Source organism: Saccopteryx leptura, chromosome 3, assembly GCF_036850995.1.
Source record: "Saccopteryx leptura isolate mSacLep1 chromosome 3, mSacLep1_pri_phased_curated, whole genome shotgun sequence".
Classification (NCBI taxonomy): Eukaryota; Metazoa; Chordata; class Mammalia; order Chiroptera; family Emballonuridae; genus Saccopteryx; species Saccopteryx leptura.
The window spans coordinates 273,604,661-273,620,595 of record NC_089505.1 but is presented as its reverse complement, the minus strand read 5'-3'; the positions used below and the strand labels follow the sequence as shown (position 1 = coordinate 273,620,595).

The 15,935-nt window shown below is 34.2% G+C and overlaps 1 protein-coding gene across 1 annotated transcript in view; it reads right to left on the bottom strand.

Annotated features, from left to right (window-relative positions):
• The window catches only part of LRPPRC (leucine rich pentatricopeptide repeat containing), a 97,772-nt gene that overhangs the window by 42,358 nt on the left and 39,479 nt on the right, over positions 1-15,935 (bottom strand). The window contains exons 15-23 of the mRNA XM_066378371.1: positions 15,388-15,415; positions 13,450-13,507; positions 12,287-12,393; positions 12,000-12,077; positions 11,613-11,657; positions 11,153-11,257; positions 10,032-10,162; positions 9,039-9,124; positions 7,422-7,629 (exon numbers count right to left, since the gene is read on the bottom strand). Of these exons, the coding sequence (XP_066234468.1) occupies positions 7,422-7,629; positions 9,039-9,124; positions 10,032-10,162; positions 11,153-11,257; positions 11,613-11,657; positions 12,000-12,077; positions 12,287-12,393; positions 13,450-13,507; positions 15,388-15,415 (846 nt within the window). The remainder of the gene's footprint in view (positions 1-7,421; positions 7,630-9,038; positions 9,125-10,031; positions 10,163-11,152; positions 11,258-11,612; positions 11,658-11,999; positions 12,078-12,286; positions 12,394-13,449; positions 13,508-15,387; positions 15,416-15,935) is intronic.

Sequence of the window (15,935 nt, the reverse complement as noted above, 5' to 3'; positions counted from 1 at the left end):
CACAGGGGTGGGCAAAAGTATGTAAGTTTATTCTTGTATTATTTCTAATTGTATCGTTTGTTTTATAACTGTAAACCTACTTTTGCCCACCCCTGTATGTATAATTCCTAAAGCTATACAAATGGGTCACAAATTGCCTGACCAGGTGGTGGTACACTGGATAGAGCAGGTGTGGCCAACAGTTTTTGCCCCCAGGGTCAGATTAGAAAGAGAACTTTTTTCAAGGGCCGGACGAAATACTAATATTAAAAAACGTTAAATACAAAAACGATTTGTTTAAGTAAACAAAATGTTATTATGAAATTTCTTTATGAATAAATGTGAGTGAAAAAAATTTTAATATACAATATTTTAATATATTTTAATAAAAATATAATTACATACCACCTAAATATCCAAACTGTATCGCAATCAACTGAAACAATATTTAATTAAGAGAATGACCTTGAAGGGGTTATATCGAAAATAAAACAATTATTTCGTTTTACAAACAGCCTGGACATGTTTTCAGTTATCAACTGTAGCTATTCTCTATGCTATGATGCCACTTGATTCAGCACACTTGACCACAAAAATAACGAAATGATTGACCCTGGGTGCGCACTGACAAACTCCGCCTAAAAGAATGTGGGTTTCACATCGCCGCTAAACGTCAAACAGTTCGTATCAAGTACAGACGAGTACAAAAGTTGTAAATCTTTATAATGGAATTTTTAAAAAAAATAAAGAAGTATCACGAATCCATTCAACCAATTATTGGAAGTTAACCCTAGATTAGTCACATGCAGAATTCTTTTCCGCATATCACTATCATCTTAAATATCTCGATTTCCAATAATCAAAGACGCTTCTGCTTCTGAGTAGCTGAGATTTTAAAGTAGTAGAGAATATTAAAAATTTAATCGCGGCCCACATAAACTCATCTGGCCTGCTAGCTGTATGTTGGCCATGCCTGGGATAGAGCATTGGACTGGGATGCAGAGGTCCCAGGTTCAAAACCCCAAGGTTGCTAGCTTGAGTGAGGGCTCACCAGCCTGAGCACAGGGTCGCTGGCTTGAGCCTAAGGTTGCTGGCTTGAGCAAGCGGTCACTTACTCTGCTGTAGCCTTCCCCCCTCCCCATCAAGGCACATATGAGAAAACAACTGATGAACAACTACGGTACCACAACGAAGAATTGATGCTTCTCATTTCTCTCCCTTCCTGTCTGTCTATCCCTATCTGTCTCTGTTACCAAAACAAACAAACAAACAAAAAAACAAATGGGTCACAAATTGTAAAAATCGATTCTTGATAAAAATTTAGCCACTGCTTTCACAAACTTCAAATAACACTAAAAGAAAATCAACTCTACAATATACTATTATTTCTTTAAAAACCCCACAAAACAAAAAACCCCACTGTGATAATTCAATGACTAGACTACCTCAAAAAATATTTCAGTGAGATAAAATAATTTTCATGAATAAAACTATATATGCTAATAAAATGCAGGCAATTATTTTAAAATATTTTATTGATGAAAATTACCTTTACAAGCTTTATCAAAATTCTGTAAGTCTGGCCCTGGCCGGTTGGTTCAGTGGTAGAGCGTCGGCCTGGCGTGCAAAGTCCCGGGTTCGATTCCGGCCAGGGCACACAGGAGAAGCGCCCATCTGCTTCTCCACCCCTCCCCCTCTCCTTCCTCTCTGTCTCTCTCTTCCCCTCCCACAGCCAAGGCTCCATTGGAGCAAAGATGGCCCGGGCGCTGGGGATGGCTCCTTGGCCTCTGCCCCAGGCGCTAGAGTGGCTCTGGTCGCAACAGAGCAAGGCCCTGGAGGGGCAGAGCGTCGCCCCCTGGTGGGCGTGCCGGGTGGATCCTGGTCGGGCGCATGCGGGAGTCTGTCTCTCCCCGTTTCCAGCTTCAGAAAAATACAAAAAAAAAAAATCAAAAAAAAAAAATCTGTAAGTCTATGAAATAAATGCAGATCAGAGGAAAAATTCTAGAATTCTAAATTTTAAGAATACACCTATATAAATATATGTAATAGGCTGAGTCCAATAAGTACGTTGGACACTTAAAAAGCTTTATTTATTTAGCCCTGGCCAGTTGGCTCAGCGCTAGAGCATCAGCCTGGCGTGCAGGGGACCCGGGTTCGATTCCCGGCCAGGGCACATAGGAGAAGCGCCCATTTGCTTCTCCCCCCTCCCCCTTCCTCTCTGTCTCTCTCTTCCCCTCCCGCAGCCAAGGCTCCATTGGAGCAAAGATAGCTCGGGCGCTGGGGATGGCTCCTTGGCCTCTGCCCCAGGCGCTAGAGTGGCTCTAGAGCGACACCCCGGAGGGGCAGAGCATCGCCCCCTGGTGGGCGGAGCGTTGCCCCTGGTGGGCGTGCTGGGTGGATCCCGGTCGGGCGCATGCGGGAGTCTGTCTGACTGTCTCTCCCCGTTTCCAGCTTCAGAAAAATACAAAAAAACCCACAAAATTTTATTTATATTTTAAATTTTTATTTTTTAATTTTTTTATTTATTCATTTTTAGAGAGGAAAGAGAATGAGAGAGTGAAAGGAAAGAGAGAGAGAGAGAGAGAGAGAGAGAGAGAGAGAAAGGGGGAGGAGCAGGAAGCATCAACTCCAATATGTGCCTTGACCAGACAAGTGCAGGGTTTCGAACCGGAGACCTCAGCGTTCCAGGTCAACACTTTATCCACTGCACCACCACAGGTCAGGCCAAGAGCTGTATTTATTAATATGAATGGACTCCCTTGGCTCATACTGAAATTTATTTTAGAAATCTCTAATTCAAGCTTTAAGGGAATATAAGCATATATAAAACTACTACAAACTTAATTTTGCATTATTATGAGGAACATCGAAAAAGACAAACCTGATGCTACCTCTAGTTTTAGTCCTTATGATGAAATTAAAGTATGCTACAATGTCCCTAACAGAAAAACAAACACTGGATATACGTTCATATAAGGCATTTACGGCTCATAAAACTATCTACTTGAAGTTACCAGAAAACAAAGCACTCCTGACCCCAATTCCTCACTACATATAAACGTAAAAAGCACAAATATGGTTCACACGATCTTGAATTGTTACAAGAACAACCAGTGACACTATATATTCACCTCTATTCACCTATCAGTATCTTTAAACCTAAGTTTCCATCGTTACAGCAAATTACTTTCCAATCCAGAGAGTATACTTAATTTTAACAACCAAAAAATGACAAATATTGGTTTTTAATTGGAATAAAGTGCTTCAACATCATGCATAAAGTGTTAGAGAAGTGGCAATTTACTTAAAGAGCTTAGTAACTATAAAGCTCTCAAAATCTGAAATCACTAGAGAAAAGAATGGCTTTGGGGGAGAAAAAGTTTTTAAAAGGGGGGGGAAACACCTCAACATTCTAAGAACAAACTATTTTAACATTTTAAAGAAGATGTTCAGTTTGGAGAGAAATCAATTCAGAAGAAACCATCAGATTCACAAAAATTATTCTGTTAAAAGAACCAGCCCTTGAAAGAGCTAAATTTTTTTTTCTGTTCATCATCTATAAATGAGGAATCTTCAAGGAGATTGGTGTTGCAATTACAACTAATCCTCCCCAAAAAATTAACTGTGTTGAAGGCTTTGTAATTTCCCTAGGTACAATTTAGCTGTCACTTACTTTAACATTTACTCAAACATGCGTTCTGAACAGCACTAACTAACTTCACATGTCAAGTGCTTTCCAGCCAATTGAGTCTAAACTGGAAGTCAGTGTTAAACAACTGAATGATTAGACAAGATAGCTCATTTCCCTGCTCTTTTGTTCAGAATAAAATGCCACATTTACATTATCAGGCTCAACAGGATTTTCTGACAGAGGGAGAAAAAACCCTACTGAACACTGTCCGCACTAAGCACATGAAGCCTGTCATTTACCAATCATCCTTCAAAAAGCAATAGCCATGAATGTAACTTAATTACGACCCAATGATCCTTGACGAAAAATCATCTTATCACTGTCCTGTCCCCCTAGGGCAAATGAAACACTTTTGTCCTCTGGCAGTGATGATGCTAAATTCTTAATTGCAATAATGGAGTAAAAGAGCCAAACCTCCTTAATTTCCTTTCAGCACATAAAGAGTTTTACTCTAGAAGACAAGCATTCCCATAAATAATAAAAGTATCCAGTACAAATGAAGATGATAAAATTGAAGGGGAGTGTATATGACAGAATAACCAGCATTTAATAAAGTATATTTTCCATTTATGTAACATATTAAAGTGTTACAGTGAGTTTTAAAACTTACGTTGTAATGTAACAAAAATTATGATCTTTATGAAGAACTTGATTAATTCAGGAAGATTTCTGAAAGGATTTATATAAAAGTCTATAGTCACTTAAATGAAATGTATGTGGTCATACACAGATTATAGCACAATTCAGCACAGAAAAATCCTTATTGGAAAGCAAAAATTAAAGTTTCTTTGATCAGTTGTACTAAATAATCCAGTTAAACAGCTTGAGATTTTTTTATATGCAATGAAACCAAAGTAGATCAGCTTATAAAACAAGTGAATTTGAAACTGCATCATACAAATTCTTATGCCTTTAAATCTAATGACCCAGATTTTATTAATTTTCTTTACCATTGTATAAAGACTAATCAAAAGCTCCTTTAACCTATACTAAAACATTTCTTTTTTTTTCCTTAACGTGGAAGATTCAGGTCATTTCCCAAAATCAGGCATGATATCAATTAAAAAAGTTTTAAATAGCTACAAAAGAAAATGTTTAAAATAACATTCATTTGGACTACATGTAGACATATGGTTTATAGAATAATCCCTAATTAAATGGAACACATTCAAATTTTGTTCAACTATATTTTTTTGTTCCATACAAGTATTACCATTTTGATAATCCAGAAGCAGATTAGTTTACCAACTTGTTTATAATTTGGCAAACCTGTTGTTATTTTGGCAAGTGAAAGAAAACAAAATGTATTAGTTTCTATATCCATAAAGCTTTTTATACATTATCCAGTTAACAAAATGACTTAATTTCTCTGTTTTTACTAATGCTAGAAAAGTCAGCTCAAAATTAAAATCTACTGAATCTTAAAGATCATTTTTCTAAGGAACTCAATCTCATGAATTTGTTCCAGAATTACAATGTTTAAGTAATAGCTTCTTTATAGAGTCTTTGAAATGACATTCCGAAAAGATGCTTGCCTTTGAATGAAAGGATGAAGATTTTATATGATGTTCTGGAATGTTTTTCATAATTTTATCTCAAGTTTGAATAACTAAGACTCATTCTCCAGTTGAGCTCATACCTGCTGAGGTCAATTACATTATATTATTAAAGATTAAACATATTTAATCAAATCAAATACATGTGGACTTTTTGGCAGACTAGTGTAGTTAATCCTAGTGCTGAACTTGTCAAGATTCTGACTTAATTAGCTAGCTTCCATCAGTTGGGGAAAACACAACTGGAAAAAATTTCCAAGTCAATTTTTTCCTTCAATGTACCCCCAACTAAGAGCGCTACTACTGTTTTCTGCAATATATAAACATGAAATTTCCTTTGTCTCCTATATACTATTCTCATGACTCTAAAACAGTTAACAAAACCTTCTTTTTATTATGATAGATGAATGTGAAAGATCTTGTTATGAGACTGCCTCTGCAAAGCAAAGACAGCAAAAACCAAACCAAAATAAAATAAAAACCCTGGGCAAATACAAATAAAAGGTAATAGTTCCTCTATGTATGTGAAAGGAGTAAGAAATCATAGAAGAAAAGATGCTAATTTAGATTTCTCTAGCCCAATAACAGGGACAGCCAAATTTTACTGAGATGCACAAATCTCGGACTGCACCATATAATAAGGAGCACAGAGCATGCTCCAGGTTAAGTCTGAAGCCCAGGGTATTTCCACGTTCCCTTGAGTAAGCTCTTTTTGGTTCATGAGCCCCATCTGCAGACCTTTTTTGGAAAACTTCTGTGTCTCTTCTGTCTTCAAAGTATTTCTATTTGTAAGATACTTTCTACCAAGGCCTCATTTTCACTGTTAATTATTTTCTTTTGCCCAGAAATAGAGGAGGGCCTAATTCTTCTGGGCACTGTGCCCATTCTTTCAAATCCCTGCACAGAGCTCCACGTGCAATTTGCAGAGATGGGGCTTTTTTAAACAATCAAATATTCTACTAGGAAGCATATTAATTATAGGATTTCTATATAAAGTTGGCTGTGAACATGAGAACTCAGTAACACAGTAATTGTTTGAATCACTATTTCTCTAAAAGGATATAATGCTGAGACTGTGAAGGTTAAGATTTGGCTAATCCTTTAACTTGATAAACTGTTTTTTGATTGGATGGCAAAGTAATTATTTAAGAAAACCTGTATGTATAATACATGCATGTGTGTACACATATATATTTATATACACATTTCCTAACACAGAGCTAGCTAGCTAAGAGATTTTTTTTTATTCTACATTTAAATTTAATACTAAACCATTCATTACATTTAATTAATTATACCCCCTAATAAATAAATAAAAATTAAAAGACATTTGGGGAAAATATAAGAACTGTTAAAATGTATATTTTATTTTCCTCCTGATAGTGATAGGACAATATCCACAATAAATTCAGAAAGCCCCAATCAGGAAAAAAGCAGATTAAAAAATGCATTAAGCCAAAGAAAAGATGACAAAGAGTTAGGATCAAGGAAATTAAAACACACACACACACACACACACACACACACACACACACACGGAAAAGAAGATAATAAAGGGTACTTAATCATCTTACTAAAATGATTCACTCATTATAAGAGAGAAGGTTGATTTCATGATTTGCATTGCAAATAATACCTTAAATTGGACACCAACATGAACATTTCAAATAAACAATTTTAAGCTGAGTAAATCTTGCCCTATCAACCAAATTCATCTCACAAGGCACAGAGACATCTTCTACAATATTTATCAAAGCTGGAAAAGCTGTATTGGTACATGCAATTAAAATAAAATGCCATATGGAGAAAAGGAGCACTGAAGAGATGCTGCTATGCTGTTACCCGATTAAGAGTCATGAGGCATAATCAAAAGCTCCAGGGAATACTTCTTTCTTATACTTATTAATAATTAACACAAGGCTCAAAACAGGAAAAATTAGATTTAATTTCATGTAATACCATCATGTATCCTACAAAAAAAATCACCACAGACCATCCCACCCAGAAGTCATCCACAGGACCACAGGGCTGCTGGTGACTTTAAAGGTCACCTAGTCCATGGAAGTCCTCTTATTCTTGGCAAATAACCTTCAAGGCTTCCACAGCATCACAGAGTATTTACAAAGTATAACCCCCAAATGATTAGACTCATTCCTTTAATGCCAACATTTAAAATTCAAAATTCAATTACTTACTTTTCCAGATATAGAGTGACCAATGGGGAACTTAAGGTGGTGGATGGTTTTGTTAACCCTAGAGTCATGATGGCTTCATGTAACTGTTTTACTGTTTCAGTTTCACCTCTTAAAGCTGCGCCATTTAGGATGTGAAAAAAGGACAAGACTGTTGCATCTCTGATAAGAACATCCTTCGCTTTCATTTCCTTTAGAATGTTAATAGCATCTACAATGAAGAAACACAAAAGACCCTTAGGTAATTTCATGTAGGGAAAACAAACTGCTATTAAAACAGCATTTCAAGCCCAGCAGGAATGTAAATTCTAGTGTATAATGCCGATTTCAAGTTAATTACTACTTGCATTTCTAAACGAGACTACAATTATAAATCCACAATAGCATGGTTTTATCATTTCCCTGCAACTTTGACTACAAATTATAGACAGAGGCTGTATGCCCACTCTGCACCACATAACCCTGTACGGTCTGCCCTATAGCTGTAAGATCCTCCTAAATGGATGCTTTTATCCTTCAGAGCTAACATCTGCTAAATCACACCATTGTTTCTTCAGCAGATGGCTTGTCAGGAAGCCAGATAATAAAGATGTGTTTACACTGTATATACAGCCAGACTAATGGTCTGATACCGATAGGGCCTGTTTGCTATGTCGATACTAATTAGCCAAGCAGAGCCAATGAAAGCTTTCCAAAAGACTGTATTTTAATACATTAGATTCATTAAGCTTCATTAGAAAGGCAGAAACAAACATTTTAGAATATGGAATAAGTGCATTTTTATAATGTTGTTCTTAATTATTGCACAGGCAAAATGTTTTGACCGCTTTACAGAAAGTGATTTTTAAAAAGCAGGCTAATCCTTATAAAGTTTTGTGTTTAGAAAGGTTTCCTAGGAAAATACTCAATTTTCAAAATAAATATTCTTTCCATACATTTTCACTATAAATTATGTTTTTAAATCTTTCCTAAAAATAAAAGGTAGAAACTGCTAAAAAGGAAGTTTCAAAACAAAAGCCAATGAGAAAGTTAAGAAACAAGCAAATTATAAGAATATATCATCAAGTATAATTAATTATATTAGGCTTATCATTATCTCAACAATGAGAATATTAGAGTATGCACATCAGCTATATAATCATTAAGAATTTCCTTGCAAAGTTCTAAATGAAAACCTAAAGTATGTATTTTGTTAACATTATCAAAAGGTAAGACAAAGACTACTAAAAAATTCATATTCTTAAATAAAAGTTATGTTTATAGGTTTACTATTCAGCCTTCAGATGTTCTCAAGCAAAAACAAAGCCATTAGTGCAGGCATATAAGCAAATTGTGCCATAAGTCATGATCTTCAAGCTCAATCCAAACAGCAATGCTAATAAAAACTAGCTGCAGAAATGCAAAAAGCACTGAGCTGTGCAAATGTAAATGACAAGCTTGCCAATCCATTAAAACTAATGGCCTACACTGTCCATGACGCTTTGGTTGGATTCACATGCAAATTCGTATGCAAAGCGTTCAAGCACTTTGCAGGACATGATATACCATTAATATCAATTCACATGTTATTCCAGTGGCAAGGTACTTGCTCACATACTTCCTTTATATGCCCACGCTTACCTTGGAGTTTGCCATGTTTTCCCAATACTTTTACAAGGCCTACATATTTGTTGGTGTCAAGGGCAGCAGATGAATCTAAACGGTCACTAAAAATTAAAGCCACATTTATATTACGTTAAAAGTCAGCAGGAAAAAGAACTGCAATATCCATTTTATCACTTTCAAAAACTCATCAGATGATGTGAATTGTTAATATTTGGTCTCTACATTTCAGTTAAGGTTTATTTTTGAAACCATACTGAAATTCACATATTTTGTTATATTTGAAGGGACATAAGAAATAAAACTCTAACCCTACACATAAATTGTATCATTCTACAAATATCTACAAATGATGGGAATGAAGGAACTCTTAGTTGGTGGCATTATTGGTGATTCTAACTTTGTAATGAACATTGAAATACCCAAAGAGACATATATTTATTTGATAAATCTATCAAAACTGGGAAACCTTCTAACCTGTGGAACAGTGGATAGTGTTGACCTGGAATGCTGAGGTTGCCAGTTTAAAACCCCAGGCTTGCCTGGACAAGGCACATATAAGAAGCAACTACTAGGAGTTGATACTTCCCACTCCTCCTCTCTCCTTTCTCTCTCTCCTCTCTCTAAAATCAATAAATAAAATCTTTTAAAAATAAATAAAAATAAAGAAACAAACTGAGAAACTAGATACCTAAAAATGGACAGAATGCTGTTTACACTAGAAAGGGAACTATTTAACAATCCTTATAAAATAGTTACCGTCACCACTACTGAGATATGCAGTTGTATAAGTGTGTGGGGGGGCACCGTTGGCTTTAAAGGAATAGAACGTCTCAAAGACTTTGCTGAAAACAAGCCATAATTAATCAGCCTCACATTATACAAAAACATTGACAAAGAAGAATTTTCTAAATTAACATTATATAAGAAAGTAATGTTCAATGTACACGATCCTTCAAGGACTGTACGTCAGCACTCATGCTGGTGATGTTTCAGAGCCAGGGTACTCACAATTCCTGTTTCAGGTTCAGTGCATCCTCCGCATTATCATGTCGACAGCACAAATTTATTAAAGCTGCATAACCACCGACAACCATATCTGATTCATATTTTGCTTTCAATTCAAGAGCTTTCTCCATGTTCTAAAATAAAGGATAGAAGTGAAAAAGAAAGAATATAAGGAAAATATAAAATTTCTAGTTTTAATGTTCAAAGTATAGAAAAAGTTAAGAGTACTTTAAAAATAAATGGATACATCTAATTTATTTCACCTTGCTCCTTGATATTTTCATTCGCCTTTTAAAAAATAAGCAAAAATGTAAGTAGCATTTAAAAGATTTGTTATCTGTACCCAAAAAGGCCACTATGCCAAATTTGAGGTTTCAGCTTTAGTCCTGTATTATAAGTCTTCCAAATTAAATCACCCCTACTCACAGTCTAATTTCCATACATAGTATATATATATTTCATTGCAAAGTTGCTCACAGTCCAGTTTAATATCCAAATAATGTGAAGAAATAGTTTGGAATCTAACATAACAGTATCATGTTATAATCTTAAAGTCAGTTAGATTCTTTCCCTAAAATCACAAGCATACAACCAAATCATACAGAACTAGAAACTGAAAGTCTAGTGATATGACACAAATTGCCAACATACACTAAAAATAAACACAAAATACAGCTGGACGCCCGCTGAAAAAAGGCAAGAGACCCTTTATCTCAGAAAAAGCTTTTTTCTAGCAGGAAAATGGAATTTCAATCCCTGCATTAACAACCTTAGTAATATTTGACTTGCAAATGACTACTGCATGTATCAGTTGCTTGACAATCTAGATATAAGAGACCAGAGCCATGGCTTGAAAGGACATTTGGCATGTATGATAAACCTATCACGGCTGTTACTATCATTCACTTTGCAGATTATTGTAAACAAACTACAGCAACCTGAAAACATGCCATTCAAGGTGTACTTGAAATTAGTTAACCTTTCATTTAATTGCATTCTTCACAGCCATGACGTATAATAATCAATTGTAAAAATCATAAATATTGTATTTGGCTTTGCTTACTTTTATCTACAAAGAATTTTCTACCTTAATAGCATATTGGAAATATTTAAACAAATGTTACCTCTTCTGAACAAAGCGCTAATATGAGTTGCTTTAGGACATCTCTTATAGGTTGGTTTTCAGCTTTTAGTTTTTCAAGTGTAGACTCCAAATCAGATGATGTAAACTGCATAGTTTATAGAAATGGAAAGACAAAAGGAAAGACATTTACTACAAAAAGAAAATATACCCCTTGTCACACTTCTCTGTAAACTGACTTTCCTAAATGCCATAAATGCTATCAGGGATATTAATCTGGGGATCCGTGAATGGACTCTAGGGATTTAAGAAATCCCTGAGATTAATATGCAAATTTCTTAGATACACTGATTTTTTTGAGTTGGGGAATCACTTTTACCAACTTCTTAGAGGCATATTGATGACAAAATGTTAGGAACCACTGATTTTATAAATATACAGTCCAGAATTCTCATTAGTGTGGTTATTATAGTATGTAGAATCTACTCAAAAAACCTACTTACTTTTGGAGAGTCTGTCTTCCCTCTTTCAACCAACATATTAACATCCTAAAATTGGGATTTAAATTAGAATTAGAAAACAGAGAAAAATATATTAGCAAATACCAAATGCAAACTTGGAAAGTCTCACCTCATTTCACTGTTATTTTTCCATCTTTCCAAAATTTTCCAGAAATTCTGTTCAGACTTTATTAACCAATGTAATACATGTTTTAAATACATTCTTCAATATATAAACAGTATTTACCAAAAATCAATGAAAAGGCCTTGTTTTAATTGTCATTTAAATAAACTTTTTTTTGGACTAAACATCATATTTAAATAAAATTTTAACATGATTTTATACATAAATTAGGCATTTTAAAAAGCCGATTACTAGTTCTCACACACCTTAATCAATTCAGGAACGTGGAAGCTATCCAGCAGATTACGAATGCCTTTGTAGATATTTTCAGAAATTTTTACATTCTGTGCAAAGGAAAGGGAGAAAAAACCTTCTCAGTTTTAGACAAGCAAACTGAAATTTGTCTAACAGAAATTATCTCAGACATAATTTAAGTCTCCAACTCGTGTATGTCATTGAGAAGTGGTCTGGTTGTACTTAAAAGCAGCAATTTCAAATCTAATAGATACATGTCAAGCAGGACAGGCATTATATAGCAAAAATGAAATGGTACCATCTCCTTCAGCTGATGGAAGTATTGTCTCAAACGCTCCTCCTTGGCCTGTACCTCTGAGTCACTCATGCTGTCAATCAAGTTATAAAGAAAATAGCCAACAGCTTCTATGGAAAAAAACAAGAGAAAGCGTTCCACTAAAATTACTGAGACTGTCATGTTATCAAGATTAATTTATAAGAAATCATTTTGGTGTGAGATGTCACCCTGATGAGAGGCTCTGAAATGGCAACAATGATCACTGAGGCATAGAGATTATGTGGTTTGGGAGTACATATCTAACTGGTGAGTGAAAGGAATATTAATTATTTTCAGATCGAGTGACAGCTTTTCAGTACTGAATCTTACCTCAATCCATTTTTTTCTACTGCTCTATGACAGAAGTGGTCCTGCCCAAGGCCTTACCCCTTTCCTGTCCAAATCACAGTAGTGAGAATAAATGCCTCGCATACATTTCTATACTAGTTTTATAGGCAATATTTAGGGAAACATATAAAATTAGAAAGTTAAATGTTTAGCATAAAAGTTAAATAATTTTAATAAGTAGATACAGTAACCCTGTGGAGAGCTGCCTATTAGCCAATGAAAAACCAAGATTAACAAAGATGTTTTGTAACAACAGTAATTTTTCCATGCATTCAAGCATAAAATGTGTAGGGCCATGTGTTAATGCCTAGGATAGAAAATCTGAATTTTCAAGAAGGGTACCTTCTTACAGAAAACCATATATTCTAGGCCTCATTATATAAAAAAAATAAAAGTCATTAAATGTCAAATGTAATAAATTATATTTAAGTAGAAAAAACCTATAAGACCTTGTTACTACTGTATACTTTTAAAATTAACACCTACAAAACATTAAAATCACACAAACACTAAGGATTACAGATTTTTAAGTGTATGTCCACAGGTGCTATCGGAAACATTTCCTTGATTCCTGAAATGGAAAAGCCTCCCAACACTGTCAAGAAAATAATTATGATAAAAACAAACACCTCATAGATTTCAAAATGTTGCAGCTATCTATATAAAGATTCATAACCAAATGTTTTCAAATTCCACTTTCAAAAAGAAAATGTTTACTGCTGTAATCTTTCTAGCCCATCATGACACAGAAGAATGAATCTGTGGATAAGTTACAATCATCGGAATTGAAACGCTACCCGTTGGTCCTGGAGGCTCCTGGCAATAACGTCCATCCTTGTACAGCAGCTCCGTTATCTAGTAAGACAGAAAATTCATGCATTGCAGCAAGAGAAGCAAACAAGAACAAATACAATCTGAAACTGAAGTCTTGAAATAATAAAGCTTTTCTCCAATAAGGTATTATTCTATATTACAGTAATTCAACACCACCCTAACCTGCCAAAGAGATTATTTCGTTTTAAATAATAGGTTTGTCTTTTAAAAACAAAAACAAAACAAACCCATGTTGAAGGGAAACTGCAGTGTTTTATAAAATGTCACTAAGAAATTAAACTGATTTATATATTGTCTTAAGTGAACTGTTATAGGAATTATCAACCAGTATTATTTGTCATCATATTGTTTTTGGTCTTCTTGCCTCCTTTTCTCCTTTTAAATAAAGTATTACAGAAATAATCAAGTAAAATATCCTGAACCGCTTTTTATTTTCTTCAGTTTTTCAATAACCTTTTCCCAGTTTTCTTAATAGCATTAAAACAAAACGGGACAGAAGTTTTAATGTGTTTAATATTCTTATCAATTAAATACATAAATACTAAAAGACATATATATTATTCAACATTAATTCTGTCAGCAAAATTTTAATTTTAAAAACCCCAAATATGTATTTCATGATAAAAAATATTACAAAATCTAAGTGCTGACTTATAACTTTTGAACACAATATTTGACTGTTTACCCTTGGGCCCAAGATAATAAGGACAAAAACATAGTTGTTTTTCACAGTGGTATGAGTTAGGAATTATGCACTACATTATGTATATTACCCAACTAAATTTATTTGCTCTCAAAATAGCACCTGCCACATGTTAACAACTCAAACTGCAGTTACTTCTACTACTGTTTATTTAGTAATATGGAAAATTAGACAATATTAACTACATCCCACTTCATTTCACAATGAAAATCATGCTGTGGTAATTGGCAATTCAAAGGCTAGCTGAGGCAGAAACTGTTCGAAAACAAAGCAAAACAATCATCACCTATAAACTGATTTTTAACCAACACAGATGTGTAGAAAACACAATAAACTGTATCAGAAGTTGCAGCTACACATTAAATAAGACAGCCACATTTAATACCAGATTCTGAACAAAGATATATTTAATAAAAAAAACAATAAAAAAGTTGAAAATACTTACAAATATAACTATCCCTACCATATATTCTAACTGACTATACTGTTTGAATAACAGTATAATACTAAAAACAAAATTGAGTAAAATTTAGATTTTAAAAAATATTTAAATTAAAAATTCTAAGCAATAATTCATTCTGATTTTATTGCTACAAATATTTCCTGCAATTCAACATAATTGTATTTCCTGCATAAAAGCAGTTAACTTCTTAAAAATAGTTTAAAATTGGTCTGTGTCATTCATATAGATATTTACACAAATGTATCTGACTACATATATTTTTTTTTTAAAGAAAGAGAACCTTTTTTTTTTTTAAATTTATTCACTTTACAGAGGAGAGAAAGAGATAGGGAGAGCAGGAAGCATCAACTCCCATATGTGCCTTGACCAGACAAGCCCAGGGCTTTGAACCAGCGACCTCAGTGTCCCAGGTCAACGCTTTATTCACTGTGCCACCACAGGTCAGGCCTAACTGTATATATTTTTTAAATTATCTGTATGGTCAAATGTCAGTGCAATAATGTTGATAGTTTTCCTTTGGAAAAGTTAAAAACCTTATGAAGAATTTAGGACTAAGTCAAGGATTGTTTCAATTATAAATTTCATGCTCCAGGGAGACAGTTTTAAAACAACCAACTTCAAGATTCTACACGCACTAACTTTTAATATATCATGTATCTACACAGCTATTATAAATTTTGCTCTTACTAGCATTTTATATATCACCTTATAATTTGCAGTATTAAGACTACTTACCTTGCTCCAAAGATTTATATTCATAGACCTGCAGAGGGCAGCAAAGGATTGAAAATAAACTCAGAGCTCTAAAAACCATTTTCAGTTAGGGTGAACCAGAAATTATTACATGCAATGCATACAGATCACAGCCTTAAAACAAATTAATGTTTCCAAAATCAAGTTAAATTTTAAAGAGAAGGTAATTTAGAAAGGTTGACTCTCATTGACTTTGAACCCCCAAAATAAAGGTTAGTTTTGGCAAGGATCATTACGAACCGCCCCTAAATCTTGGGGAGTTTGAGCAAAATATTTGCATGGTCTCAAAGTGTCTGCCCACGGATTGCTTATTACTTATAATGGTAAACACAGTCACCATATAACGGAGAAACAGAACATCTTCACCTGGTGATCAAAATTAACATCACCAATGAGATTCTCATGGACACTGTTTGTTTATAGATTTAATTCCCCAATTAAAACATCATTCCTGTTGTATTTCAGCCAGGATATATAACCTGAAGTTAATCATAGGGAACCCTCATGAGGAACATTCTATAAAATAACTG